This window comes from Gracilinanus agilis, chromosome 1 (assembly GCF_016433145.1).
Source record: "Gracilinanus agilis isolate LMUSP501 chromosome 1, AgileGrace, whole genome shotgun sequence".
Taxonomy (NCBI): Eukaryota; Metazoa; Chordata; class Mammalia; order Didelphimorphia; family Didelphidae; genus Gracilinanus; species Gracilinanus agilis.
This window is the reverse complement of record NC_058130.1, coordinates 224,576,468-224,591,838: the sequence shown is the minus strand read 5'-3', so window position 1 is coordinate 224,591,838 and position 15,371 is coordinate 224,576,468. Positions and strand designations below refer to the sequence as shown.

At 33.2% G+C, this 15,371-nt stretch overlaps 1 protein-coding gene across 1 annotated transcript in view; it reads right to left on the bottom strand.

Annotated features, from left to right (window-relative positions):
* SMG1 (SMG1 nonsense mediated mRNA decay associated PI3K related kinase) overlaps window positions 1-15,371 on the bottom strand; it is a 110,572-nt gene that overhangs the window by 64,789 nt on the left and 30,412 nt on the right. Inside the window, exons 4-13 of the mRNA XM_044660426.1 lie at window positions 14,675-14,811; window positions 14,102-14,160; window positions 12,726-12,939; window positions 11,843-11,968; window positions 11,180-11,252; window positions 10,109-10,206; window positions 6,499-6,672; window positions 4,624-4,848; window positions 3,877-3,978; window positions 2,896-3,165 (exon numbers count right to left, since the gene is read on the bottom strand). Of these exons, the coding sequence (XP_044516361.1) occupies window positions 2,896-3,165; window positions 3,877-3,978; window positions 4,624-4,848; window positions 6,499-6,672; window positions 10,109-10,206; window positions 11,180-11,252; window positions 11,843-11,968; window positions 12,726-12,939; window positions 14,102-14,160; window positions 14,675-14,811 (1,478 nt within the window). The remainder of the gene's footprint in view (window positions 1-2,895; window positions 3,166-3,876; window positions 3,979-4,623; window positions 4,849-6,498; window positions 6,673-10,108; window positions 10,207-11,179; window positions 11,253-11,842; window positions 11,969-12,725; window positions 12,940-14,101; window positions 14,161-14,674; window positions 14,812-15,371) is intronic.

Below are 15,371 nucleotides of genomic sequence, written 5' to 3'. Positions count from 1 at the left end.
GTAAGGGTTTAAAAAAATACATTACTCCATTGCCTCTCTGGTCTCCTACAATGTCAATTCTTTAGAAAGAGTGAGTGAATCATTTCATGATTTAGTTATCTACCATCACCAAGAACAAAGGGATGGGGTTTTAGTTTCAAGGGACCTTCAAAGGCACTGCATAATTTTTAAAATACAATCTAGGTTATTCTCTTCTATCTGTTCAAGTCAGGACAATGACTAGTAGCTGTTTCTATCCAACATATAAGTTGTACTGGGGGACTAATTCAATGGGTATCCATTCGAATGGACAACTGACATTTTTAATTCACAAAATATCAAACAAGTGGACTGTGAGGTCTAATGAATGAGTACGCATATACCTTAATGAGAGGGTTCTGTAGTGTTTGGGGGTTTGACACAATCAGCATACCCTCAAACAGGACTATGTGATGAATCTCAGCGTCAAGTTATAAAGGATTACCTCTTTTTTGGCCACTGCACTAATATCTTCCATGACATTAGCATACTGATTTCCCTGTTTTTCACATTCCTTGATATTATCTGAAGACTGACGAACATTTTATTAGAGGAGTAATACTGAACCAAAAGTTTCTGTATAAGCAATAAAACAGTGGAACCTTGTATTCTTTACACCTAGGCACAACTTTTGAGACTACAATCACATTATACTTCAAAATATTATTTATGAAAGCTTACCTAGTGGCTTTTCATAGACATGCATGCAGATTATTATCATAGATTTTAAAAAGACAAGTCTTACTAATATTTAGCTCAAGCAAGTAATATCCTCTTGAGTCTTACTCACTACTAATGTCTAGGATTCTTTGCAATTATTAGATATCTTTACCACTTGAGTTATTTTGAGAATTGATACTTCAATGCATTTAAAATTGTGTCACTTGCAAGGTACAGATTTCCCCCATGTATTCTTGGTCTTCAATTCCTATCTTCATCTTAGTCTCACTTTTACTTCCTTATATATAAGAATTAAAGATGGAAACGCATCAGAGACTAAAATATTAGTATACAGTATAATGGTTCTTCTGTTCTCAATGAAGACAGTGTGGTCTAGAGATGGTACAGATTGATGGCAATTGTTTGAATCTTTTTTGCCTCCTCACTGAAGTGACAGCTTTATATTGGTAAAAGTTCCATAGGAAATCACATTCCAGATCAATGTTTGCTTCTTTTTCCATTTCCCATTTTTCAAGATTAATAACTTGTCTGAATACATCAAGTACGATCTGTTGTAATGTTACATTGTTTAATCTCTATTGTTACATTGTTCTATTATATAATATAATATATTGTAATATATATAATAATGTTACATTGCTCTAATCTGGTGTTAACACAGGAGTCAAAATCAACAAATCTAAAGTATGAATGCATATAACCAATCAGAAACAAATCCTATGTAGTAACCAGATTTCTTTATCAGTAATATAGTAAATTTCATATTTTGTGAGTGTTCAATGTTCCTTTTGACTACCACCTTCAGAATAACTTTCATGAATAAAGTAGCCTTTAGAAGCAAGTCTTTGGCCTTAGTTCCTTGTTCTAACCATATTTACTTTCTCCTATAGAGAAGGGAATAGGCATTTATATAGTGCCTACTATGTGTCAGATACTGTGCTAAGTGCTTTGTAAATGTTATCTCATTTGAATCTCACAACAAATCTTGGAGGTAGTGCTGTAATTATGTTCATTTTTATAGTTGCAGAATCTTAAGCAAATTTGCCATGGTTTAAACGGCAAGTAAGTATCTATAACTGGATCTGAACTCAAGTCTTTCTGATCAGCACTCTATTAATACACCACCTAACTGGCTCTAAAACAACATATACTCAAGGTCACATAAGTACTCAATAACCAACAAACATTTATTAAGTGACTACAATATACCAGGCACAATGCTGTGCTCTGAGGATACAAAAAAGAGGCAAAAGACAAGTTTATGCCCTCAAGGAGCTTACGACCTATTAAATATTAAACAGCAAGTTCAGTTTAGAATTAGGACTTCAGAATTCTTCTTCCATTAAACCAAGCTGGTTAGCTCAAAAATTATGCTGAAATCATTATTAAGATATACTACTGACTTAAACTGAATGATCTTACTAAGCTAAGAAGAGAAAGGTCTTTTTTTTTTTGCCTTTTTGCAACTGAAATTGGTACAGAAATTATTTTCATAAGCTTAATTTTAAATATTGGTACTATAAATATTGAAAATTGGCCAGTGACCAACAAATTCACATTTCACTGGAAGCATATTAATTGCATTATAATTGTTCTCACCACACATTAAACTATAAGACACATGGAGGCTGCAACTAAATAGAAAGAAGATGTAAAGGTATTCCTAAAGAGGTAAATAAAGAAATGGGTAGAGTCTCACCATGAGTCCAAAGGAAACAAGAAATAATATTTCATGGAGTTTCTGGATATCTCATTTTGCAAATGTTCATTATAAGTATAGGTAAAAAGTCAAATGATAAACCAAAATCAGATAAACTCATGGTTTCCTGAAACATACTTGGATATTCTGGATAAATCTGAGTTAAGAAATTAACTTCCTGAATAACTGACATGTTTGGAAGATACCAAAACATAGAAAAGTAAAAAAATTCAATATATTTTCTAGAAAATAGCAAACTTAAATACACCTTTAATATCCATTAATAATGGCAAGTGTTAGGTTGCCTTGTTTTGTGCATATTCATAAACCTAGATAGATTTACTTCTCAGGCACAAATAAAAAGCATACTGAAAGGAACATTTAAACTTAACCTGAATAGTAATTTTGGAGTTACAATGATGTGACTCTAGTCAAATACAGTTGATACTTCAGAAATAAGTAGGAAGAATGAACCAAAAAAAGTACTAAAGACTTACCCCAATCAAAGAGTTTTTGGCATTTCCAATTGTGGTTAATGCACTGAGGTCAAATATAACTACAAATTTTGCATTGTCTACATTGAATACATGGTTCTTAAAAGCATCATGCTGGATTTCAGAACAGGCTTCAGGAAGTTGTAGGTTATGTAGGAGATTGTTCAGTGCACAGGTCATTTCTCCCAAAATTAGCCTGTAGGCAGTCTCCAAAACAGGAATATTCTTCAGGCTGAGTACAGCTTGATATACAGCATGAGCTACAGCAACAACCTTGAAAATTTAAGAAAACAACTCAAAAGAAGATAATTTTTCTATTTCAGCTCATTTCTGACATATTTCCAAGATCCAAATGCTCGGCATATGCTTTGAAAGCTATCAATAATCATACCGATAAGTATTAATTAATTTGAAGAAATAATAAAAAATTTCTTTAAAACATTCCAAAGCAAATTTCTAAACAAAAATGATTGAAAAGAACATTTATGCATTTCTTTTGTTTAGTTTTGTAGGGTTTATTACTTGGCCAGAAAAGAGTAAAACAAGAAGTTAGAAATCTGACTTCTTCGGATACTATGACTTCATTAAAACACAAATTGATTCCTTTTAAAACAAGTTTTGTTTACAAACAAAATTACAAAATTTGTAAACTATAAACCTGTAGAGCTTAAATGTATGTAGGGGGTTCAAACAAAACTTTTTAACAACAGCCATAAATCTTTATAATGATGATGATGAAATAATGAACATTAAAAATTTTTAATTTTTTTCCAGTCACATAGAAATCTAGTTTCCTTCAACCTACACCAGTATAGTACTAGCATAATCAACAAATATTTATTCAAAGAATTCTTTTCAATCTAAAAATTCAGAAAACAATTATTCAGCAGATCATCTACAGATACTTACATCCTTTATGAAATAAAGAATGTTTACCAATTCCCTTTCCCCCACAAATGAACTTTGTATCTACTTACTACTTACCTCTTTTTCTTTATGGTAACGCAGAAGTAGTAGTTTAGATGCTGGTATAAACAGTTTTTCTACGAATGATGATGGTAACTTTGTATTTATCTGTTCAACAATCTAAAAGCATAAGATAGCAATATTTGTCTCAGTTATATTTAAAAAAACCCAAACTTCATGAGCTAAGTCCAAATTTTTATAAACTATTTAAATTTAAAATAACTGCAACTAAGAATTAATCTACTCAATAGTTACAGAAGCATAATCATTATTTAAACTCCAAGACAAAAATCTGTGCTTTTAAACAGGATGAGCACACTAGATAAACTTGAAATATACTAACTGGGCTGTAATCTCTACAGAAATACTTTTTTTTTTAAAAAAAAGTGTTTTCTACTGAGACCCATATACTTATGTATTCAATGTATTTTGTAGTCATATATTCAAAAGAATGAGTTACTGCAACAAGTAACATTTTGGTCAATAAAAATAAGCCATCTGGAAGAAGATTAAGAAAATTAAACTAATCCTTTAAAAAATGTTACACAAAAATTTGAGTGGAAAAGAAGCAAAACATAATGATGATTCTCTAAAATGATTATTTAAGTACTTCTACAATTTTGTGCAAGACTTAGAAATACTTCGGAGATGAAAATACTGTATTGAAAAAGCATATTATGCTATAAGTAAATATATGAAAACATACCAATTTAAATTTAAATCAATAAATTAAAAAAGTAAGAGAAGCTAGAACAAAATACTTACCAATGTGAGCAAATTCAAGACTGAGATAATATAATCGGTACCACAAGTCTGGCAATTCTCCAACTGATCTAATCCATATGTGATGACCATGTCACAATGTATAGACATGCTAGGGTCTAAGCTACCAAGCAAAACACCAACACACTCATTGGCAGCTGTCAGAACTGCCTCAGAAAAAAATACTTGGTTTGCAGCAGTTACACATCTCATTACTCTGTACAGTACCTGACAAATGAGAAAAAAATAATCTTAAAATTTAAAAATTTCTAAATTTAATTAACCTTAACTTTTAAAATTATCTTTAATAGGACAATAGGATCAGAGACCTTCAATCCACTCATCTTACAGTCAGGAAACTGAGGTCCAGAGAGTGACCTACCAAAGTCAGTGTCAGATTGCCAAGAATGCAGAAGGTTCGGGATCTGAATCCAGGTCCTTGGACTATAAAGCCTATGTTCTTTTCATTGTATTTTTGTCTAACTTTATTTACAAATGATAAATCTTGATAATGGTATTTTACATTAATCAAACAACAAGAATGGATTCAATATACTAAGACACTAAAATGGTCTTAAGCCAGAAAATTCTAGAGTTCTAACATAACAAGAATTGGAATTCATTCTAACACATATTTATTATTGCAAATAAAGTTAAGAAAGGGGAGTTTAAAAAAAAAAAAAAAAAGGATGACATTGGCTAAGCATGATGAACAACTGTTGCTAATTAACTTGTTTTCTCTTTTAAACCATGAACTGTCATCTTTCAAAAGAAAAGGCTGACCATTAATGAGTGCCAGGATGAGTATATTTTATAATATTTTAAACAACTCTTCAAGTGGGATAATTAATACTTTTATACTAAATTTCCAATGAATACATTTTGGGGGAAAGAAGTGTACAAATGCTAGGATATAATAGTCTCTAATAATATTTTTTAACCATTGCTCATAAAAAAAAGCAATGAAAAAGCCTAAAGAGAATTTAAAATGATTTTTGCTTAAAGTCCAAATTAATTCTGTAACTCATATAACTATAAAGCTATTAATTAGGCTGCTTTACTTTCTCTTTTAAGAGACATGTTTAACTGCCTACACATTAGTTTTTAAAGACTAATCGGACCTCTAACAAAGATGCAAGCAATGGCACAAGAATATAAAATATAGGTTTGGTTTAAACATCAGCAGTTCATCTTATTTGTCTGAATGAAATCATCATATAACCCATTCTTGCAATTAAAATAAGAATCCCCTATACAGAGAGATCACATTCATCTAGCATCAGAGAATACAGCATTAGATAGTGGTTTCTGTCCTCAATGAATATTTATGTCCTTTTAATCACAAATAATTTGAAACCATTCCTAATACAAATCATTCTAAAATATGTCACATATTTCTCTGCCTTTCTAAGCAAGGGGTATAATGTTAATTATATTATTATAAAGATCATTATTAATAAACATACTTTATTATACTCTGTTGTAATGCAGTGATACTCTCAATGGCTACTGAGACATGAGAGCTGTTTTCTCAACTAAAATAAGCTCTAATTTGTTACATACTTAATAAGTTCTATCCTTTTATGTTTTTCTGTTTCTTTCTTTGTTGTTCAGCTTTCCTACCTCTTGAGACAATCATTTTTCCTCCTTTCTTTCTTTTTTTTTTTTTTAAACCCTTATACTTTTCGGTGTATTGTCTCATAGGTGGAAGAGTGGTAAGGGTGGGTTTTCCTCCTTTCTTATTTGAATTCTAATCAATCTAATATGAATCGGAGAAAACTGACAAGTGTTACAAAAGTCAAAATTAAAAGTTACTGCGGCTTAAAGATCTCTTTTTTCCCAATGTCATATAAAAGATAGTTTAAAAAAAAATCTTACATCTGTTACATATGCTTCTGTAATTGGAGGACCTCTGATTGGGCTGAAGCGCTCTCCAATACTTCTCACCACAGTACTGAATACTCGAAGAAGTGCTGCTAATTTTGGTAATGATACTGATGGAGGAGGAATATCTTCATCTACTGACTCCCCAGAGGCCACATGACTGAGGTCCTAGATAGGATACAGAACATTCATTTATGAAGACATATAAAGTAAAAAACTCCCAGTAAGAAAAAAAAAAAAATTTCATCTCAAAAGAAAACATTCGCTATATATAAAAAGGCATACAGAAATGGATCTCTTCTTTCGCCTTAATGTTAATTACATCTAGTTGATACAGGAAAAAATGTCTACTTTAGCAGTGCAACAGAAAAATCTGAATCAAAGTTCTATCACTTAATCATGAGGCAAATTTGGCCAAGTAACTTCAAATCTCTGTTTCCTCATCTATAAAATGTCAGACTAGTTACATAAGATCTCTTAGAATTCAAAAAGTTTCTGATTTACTTACTTAACAAATAACTTTTGCTGTTATTTACTACCTACACAGCACTTTGCTAAATGAAATAAATCCTTGCCTAAAAGTCTCTATAAACAAAACAGGAAAGAGAACACAAAAAAAATGGGCAATACAAAAGTTAAATTACAGAGTAATAAGAAATTTTATACCCCTCTTTTACTAGGAAAAGTGATATGGATAACAGATGTTATGAATTTTAAACAGAAAATTTCTCTCTGGACTAAACTAATCTGGAAAGGCCACACTGAAGTACATCTTAAAGAAAATTTTAGGTTTTCAATCATTTGGGGGGGAAATGTAGATGAGCATACATTCCAGATGCAAGAAATATAAAAAATATGAAGTGAGAACACACATGAAAAGAAAACAGAAGGGGGGGAGGGAGGCCTAGGATACAACACAGGTACGCAGTTAGAAAGCATGGTATGGATGGTGAACCAGCAAAGGAGACTAAGGAATGGTTATACTGAAAGGTGTCAGGGGGAGATTATCATGATAATCCAGAGAGGAGAAAGTATCCAGGAGGAAGAGGGTGGCCAGCAGTGTTAAATGCAGCAGGCAGGGAGAAAATATCCGTAACCAGAAAAAGACCTTTGGGATTTGACACCTGAGAGATCTCTGGCAATTTTGGAGGGAATAATTTTGTTGAGTAGTGATGTTGAAGGACTGTCAAATAGGTGAGAAGAAAAGGATGTGGAGGCACAGAGTAGACAGTTTTGGCTTAGAAAGGGAAGAATATATAGAAATATGTTTTGGGCAATAATACATATATAACCCAGATTGAATTGCTTGCCAGCTCTAGGAGGGAGGAGGGAAGAAAGGAAGGAGAAAATCTGGATCATATAGCTTTGAAGTTAGGATTAACTCTCCCCTTGCCTACTTTTAAATTTAATCAACAGGGGGCAGCTGGGTAGCTCAGTGGAGTGAGAGTCAGGCCTAGAGACAGGAGGTCCTAGGTTCAAACCCAGCCTCAGTCACTTCCCAGCTGTGTGACCCTGGGCAGGTCACTTGACCCCCATTGCCCACCCTTACCAATCTTCCACCTATGAGACAATACACCGAAGTACAAGGGTTTAAAAAAAAAAAAAGAAAAAGAATTAAATTTAATCAACAAAAGCAAATACACTCATACTTAACCCTAAAGTAGGGGAAGTCCACAAACTACTTACTAAAGGGGTTTGCACCTCCAAAAGCAACTGACTGCCCTCTGGGCAGTCCTAAACAAATTTAGAGATTACAATTGGTCCCCTAAAGTGGAGGAAGGAACAGGAAGTGATGTGAAGTAGGGCCTTTAAAAGTGGCCAAAACTTCCTGTTAAGAGATCTTCGAGCTCTTTCAAAGGCCTGGAGGCTGGTGGAGGACCTTCTCCTGGGACCCTAGCATTTGGTAAGACTGCTTTTGGATCTTCCCCTTTGGACTACAACATGGGTGAGTGAAAAAGCTGCCTCCTTTCCTGACTTCTGGAGAGATTAGTTTCCAGGAGGCCGCATGGTTTTTCACCACTAGGTCATCTGGCTATACTGCCCTCTGGCTGAGAGTCCTCCAGTGGAGGGCTAATTAATTAGCCCAGCCAGCACTGAAACAGGCACTAGAGCAAACATTTAGGGTGATTAGCTAGACTGCTTACTCTACCCTCTTTCACATTTCTCTACTTTATTCTTTCCCTCTATTTTGTAAATAAAGTTACTAAATTAAAAAAAAGTCATTTTTGACTTGAGTTATAATATTGGTGACCACATTCTCTTATATTTAGTCAAACCATTAATTTTATCCCCTACATAACTTTGGAAAACTTATGTGGAAATCTGATATTAAAATAAATAAATTTCTTTTCTTCTTTTCTTTTTAAAGGAAGAGTGATCTAAGACCACAGCTTATGGGAATGATAGTGTCTAACAAAGTTTAAGGATGGGAAAGGTAATGAAAACCTTTGAATAGCATGTTGTCTAGAGGTTAAGGAAAAGAAAAGGATAAATTTATGAGACTCGCAATCTAAGTATATGAAAAAATGTTACACACTCCTAAACAGCTCAGGAGCTTCCTTGGGAAGGTGTAGTCAATAGGGGACAGTAAGGATACACGAATGCAGTTGGTTTAAGGGAAAAACATCCAAACAGAAACACACAGTAGGAAGATATATGACTAAGTTCAAAAGAAAAGTTAACACTAGAGAAAAAGATTTTTAACATCTCTATATTTTCATAGCTAAAACAGCAAAAATAGAAGAGACTCTAAAGGGGAAAAGTATAGACCTAAAAGCAGAGATCAAGGACTGAATCTTGGGTACTGCCCAAGTTGTCAATTATAGGCTACAGAGGCAACTGCTTTATTAATGTCTACCCCAAATAGCATACTATTCCACAAGCTTAGGAGTACTTGGGATATACCAAAACTAATACTTAAAGCTCCAATTACCTTTACCTTTAGATACCTGTATTACAAAAGGATCAAGTATAAAAACCAATGAACAGAGAAAATAAGAAGAAATTAGAATTAAAAAGTAAGACACTCCATTGAGATTATAATCCCCATCAGGCTTTAACAAACCCCAAAGAAAATTTCCACCTAAAATTTTTGGTCTTTCACTCTGATAGTAGCTGGTGAAAAACAAGCATGGGTTCCAATTGCAAGTTCTATTAAAATTTTTATTTTTCCAGAATTTAAATATGAGAATGAGCTTCTATGCATTGATACCTTATGACAGTCATTATTACTATTTATTAAAAACATGTAGTCTAAATAATTTTTTTTAAACCCTTGTACTTCAGTGTATTGTCTCATAGGTGGAAGATTGGTAAGGGTGGGCAATGGGGGTCAAGTGACTTGCCCAGGGTCACACAGCTGGGAAGTGGCTGAGGCCGGGTTTGAACCTAGGACCTCCTGTCTCTAGGCCTGACTCTCACTCCACTGAGCTACCCAGCTGCCCAATAATTTTTAAAATACTGAGAATCACAAATTTAGAGCTAGAAAGCTAGAATAACCTAGCCAAATCCCTTCACTTTGCAGATAAGAAAAATCTTTTATTTCTTAGATTCTTAAAATGTTTGCTTTTATTTAAAAAGTAATTCCTAACCATATGCTTATTACCTCAGCATATGCCTCCATATCCTCCAGAAACTGACCAAGAAGAGTGGTAGAAAATCCAAGATCGGCTACCCAAAACGGCTCCAGACTCTGTAACCATCCTATGGAAGGTAGAAGACAAATTTTACATGAGAATGTCCAAAAAAAGTATATGTTACCTGGCTTTGATCAACCCTGTTTTCTGGGTGGAAGGGGTGATGGTGGTGGGGGGATAATGGACTTTTGTTTGTAAATGGACTACTACTTCAAAAATATTTTGATACATTTTATCTTCTAGAAGACACACAAATTTTAATTTAGTATTAACATTTTAAAATAATTTTAAATACCACATGACACTGCGGGGAAGTATACATAAAATCAAACTACCAAAATTTAAAACATAAAGTTATTTTATGAATATGGTATCAATTTAAAACATTCACTGTTATCTACAACTGCTTCTAGTTTTAGTCCTGCCATTAATTTGACAACTGAATGCTTTAAAGAATTTGAGCCCTAACTTGATTATAAACTGAGACCTAATTCAGTTGTCTAGCTACTTCAGAGGCTTCTTGTAAGAATCAAATATGGTAGGAAGTGGAAATGCTAAAGAGAAAGGTTTTAATGAATGTAAATTGAAATCAATTAATAAATAGTACTTACTCCTCAAAGTAACTAATTTGAAAGGTTCATGTTTTTTAGCACCTGCCTGTTCCCCTTTAATCTTTGGGGATTTCTTGACACAGAAGTACTTATGGTAACCAATCAACTAATAACAAATGACTGGCTCTTCTGAAATTTATCCAGTTATCAGTTCTTATCCACCTCAAAGGAGTGTCATTTCATATTAGGTCAGATAATGAGATCATTATAGGGAAAAAAAAAAACCTGTAAAAGAACTGACTCTACTTTTCTTAAAAATAAAAGTTACTGACATCACTGCAATGAACTCATTATTTCTACAAAGTAGATTAATTACTATTAATTGCATTTAAGAAAAATCAAGAAAAATCAAAAATCTCTCCTTAAGCCATAATATTTTAATCTATATAGACTAAAAAACTCTTAAAATGTATAGATTAAAATGCTTACCAGACACCTGCTGAGTCAGAGAAGGTTTCTGAGTATGATCGATATGCCATCCAACTAATATATCAACCGTGTCCTTGAGGAGGGAAAAAAGATTTTTATCAATCTAATGTTTCTGTGGGTTTATAACTTCTCTCATTTTTAGGATTATTTCAAAGGAAAAGACCATCTACTCCACTCATTCTTTCCTACTATTATAAAAGGCTCAAAAGGGAAAATTGATGTTGTTTTTGACAAGCTATTCCAAGACTGACCAAATCTAACAATCTGTGAGAATAGGAAGGCAAGGCAAATTAGACTTATAGTTCCCTGTACATAAGGATTTCCCTAATTTAAAAATCATCTTATGCAATGCTGATCTACGACTTGTTTTTTAACTTAATATAGAAGCCTCGCGAAAAAAAGATTTTTGCCATGACCACACAACTAGTATGTGTTAAGAGGCAGTATTTTAATTCAGGTCTTCCTGATTCCAAGCCCAGCTCCATATCCTCTACAATGCACTGCTTATCAATGAGATTAAATTTTTAAAATTAAATCTTTAATATCAAGTTGTTAATTCAAGCCAGTAACTTAAGGAGAAACACTAAAATAAAGAGTAGTTTGAAAGACAGCTTGATTTTTACTGATAGCTGATTATACTTTGAGAAGAATCTACAAACTTACCCTAAAATTTGTGCTGAAAATATGAGGGTAACATCGAGCCACCAAAAGTATGCACTTCACACATTTGCAGAGTAATTCCGGTGTATCCACATTTTCTAGAATGGACTGTAGGCTGGTCATTACAAGCTTAAAAATAAAATCAAACCATAAATTCTCAATTGGAAATGGTACTAGTGACAAAGTAACAAAGTTAGCACTACACATGGTACCAGATTCCATGGTGGTCCTCTTTAAAATCCCTATTTTGACAATATCTAAAGAATAAGAGATAACCTCCCAAAGGAACCACATTTTAATATGAATAGCTCTAATTGTTAATTCAGTTTTCCCTTTGGGTCTGAGAACTTCAAAATGTTCCAGAAGTTAGGGGCTTAAAGAAATAAGCAACTTTTAGTCATTGTGGAGACTGATAAAAAACAAAAAGAAAGTAATAAGAGAATTGCCATACAATGACAGCCTACTTGAAGGGTTTATTAGTTGCTCAAAAATAAGATAAAAGGTAGGCATTACAAGCTTAGGGTTAAGAGGTAGAATGAATAGTTAAAGAAACATTGAGCAGCTCCATGGAAGATAAAAGAACATTACTGAAATGAGTGACTGAAAACTGCATAGGAAAGGAAATGTGCTCAGAATGGGGTCCAAGCAATCTCACAGGAGACAAAACCAAAGTACTGATTCCAAGTAAAAGTTACCTTCAATACCGAGTATGATGAATGATATATTTAAAAGACACGTTTGGTGAATACCACTCAATTTTTTCTTCATTTTTCCTTCAAAGTATGCGTACAATCTTCCATTCAAGGACTATTCATTAAGTATGTATTCTACTTTTTGTGTAATGCACTGATATAAAAATTTTTTTTAGTTTACTTTTCAGTCTTACCTGCATTACAGATGAAAAAGCCTTCTTTTCTCCTACAGTCTCTAGTGCTTTGTAGGTGGCACATAAGTAAAGAAGTTTAACTTCATCTTTTGCAGATGAGCTAAATTTGCTAAAAATCCATTTGAAGATTTTCTCAGCCTCATAGCTTAGGGAAGCACAAAGAAGGCCAAGACAATAAGCTCCCTCCTGTCTCAATTCTTGAAGTAATTTGCTACTGTAATGATACCAAAAGAAAAAAGTTAGCTTCAGTTTTGAAACTGAATGATATTTTAAGTGATAAGAAAATTTTAGACAAAATTAATCAAAGGGTTGAAATCTAATCAATTTAAGGGCAGCCATACTATATTCTCTCTAGAACAGGAAAAGCACCTTACTGAATATTTTCCTCTATTAAATTTTGTTAAGTTGACAAGGAGTAAGTTATTTAATGTTAGCCTTAGATTGACCTCGAGGTTCAAATTCCACCTTTAAATAGAAATGATCTATAAAAGTAATCCAAACCAGAAAAAATGTATATGTTTGTGTATTTACACAGCTAGAATATCTATGGTAAAGCACTTTAGAAAACAAAATGACGAAAGATGCTTAACAATAAGTGAAAAAATGGCTAAACAGTAAAGTTTAATTGAAGGGAGACACTGATTTAGTAAACTTGCTATTAATGAGGTAATAGGATATTAAAAGCATTGGATACAAGTAAGGAGACCAAAAGTTTAGTCCCACCTCCACCACTAACTTGATGTGTCACTTTACCACACGAGGTCTCAGTTTCTTCATTTGTTAAAGGTAGTAGCTGGATTAGATTACCTCTAAGGGTAACTTGGAGTTCTAACATTCTAATGTTATTATGATCTCATGAGCTAGAGTATAAAGCAAAACCTTAAGGGTCCCCCTATAAAGCAAGACAATTAAAGGGGAGAGGCAAAGTTAGTGGTCCACTGTGACTAGCTTGACACTTTTTGTCAAAGATTTGTTGGATTCTCTGTAGCTACAAGTGCGCCAATTGGTAAACAGAAAACTACCACAATGATGAACACCATAACCACATTTGGAGAAACAGGGTAAACATCTAACTTAAGGAAGGAGGCTTAACTTAAAAGAACTTAGCAATGCTATCATTCTGGGTAAATTTCCTGAAATATGTCATTTGAATACATACCCACAGGGGATATAATTGACCTAAAGAATTTATTCATTCTAGGTTAAGGGTTATAAATTAACAAGGACCTGGTCCTAGTCCTGCCTCAATTCTTCAATGAAAATACTGTGGTAGGTATTTGCTCTAAACAATCCATTTTGGTTAGTATTATTTGTATGTTTGTAATCAGAGGTAACACTGCCTAGATTAAAGTAAATTCCAATTTATTCTTCCTTACCTCTCATTAAGCACATCATGTATAGCAGCCAAGATATTATCTAGCTGTTTAACTAGTACCTGAAAAAGTTAAGGAAGAAAATTCAGAAAAACTTCACATTTTCCATTACTTCTAAGAGTTCTCAGGTAGTGTCTGTGGAAATTTGCCCAAGAAAACATGTGATTATTTTCAAAGAAAATACATGCAATTAAAATAGTTCAATCTGGCCCTGTTGACCATGATTCAAACCACTTAACCCCCTTTTGCCTAGCCCTTACTGCTCTTCTGCCTTGGAAGTAATAAACAGTACTGACTCTAAGGCAGAAGGTATGGTTTAAAAAAAAAAAAAAAAAGGTCTTCACCTCTGATATATGCCCTACTACAGCTACTACATATACATTCCTGCTTCAATACTATAATTGTATAGTTAAGGTGCCAAAGAGATCAAATGAATCAGAAATTAAGACTTTGATGTTTTCCCCCTAAAAGAACATTCCTTCTGTCCTCTCCACCCTACCTACCTTTTAAAAAAAGAATTAATTACACAAATAAAAAGCTTATTTCCATGTCTTAAGTAGAAATGAATAGACTGACCAGCTTATTTTCTGGTTGCTGAATGAATTCTTTCAACTGCTTTACAGTAGCCAGTCTTCGGTCTCTGTCATCTTCCCGGGTAATCCTCCGAAGAAGATTTGACAGTCGAGACTCATCAGAGTAAGACAACGATCGCTCTATAGATATAAAATTGCATTTTCCATAAGAGTATGCAGAAACATCACCTTTAGACCAATATGTTAATTAAAACTACAAAGAAAATGAGTTGTGAGCATACAATTCCTTTTAGAAAATTCTTCCAAGAGAAAGAACCTGTTAAGTTTTTATCATTTTCTTCCTAAACACTATCCAATCTTTTAGCAAACAGGTAACGAAAAATGCCCCAACAAATATTGGGGATAAAGGGCAAAATTTAATATTCCAAAAAGGGGGAGGTTCTTTATATATATTTCAATTTCTCAGCTCAGTATAATTGTTATTGGAAACACTATTTTCATCAATAATTGTTATTCCTCAGCCAAAAATAACTCCTGAATGTTTTTCTGTTTTTTAACAACCATTAAAAATGAATTATAACTGAAAGAAAAATGAGGAAAACCTCAAACAAAAGTCTTTCATTTAAGAGAAAATTTATCTAGCACACATGCTGATAATATAACAATGTATAGCTACTTGTGTGTGTATATATTATACACATACACCAATATTTTATATTAGAGATTCATTTCAGTTCCCC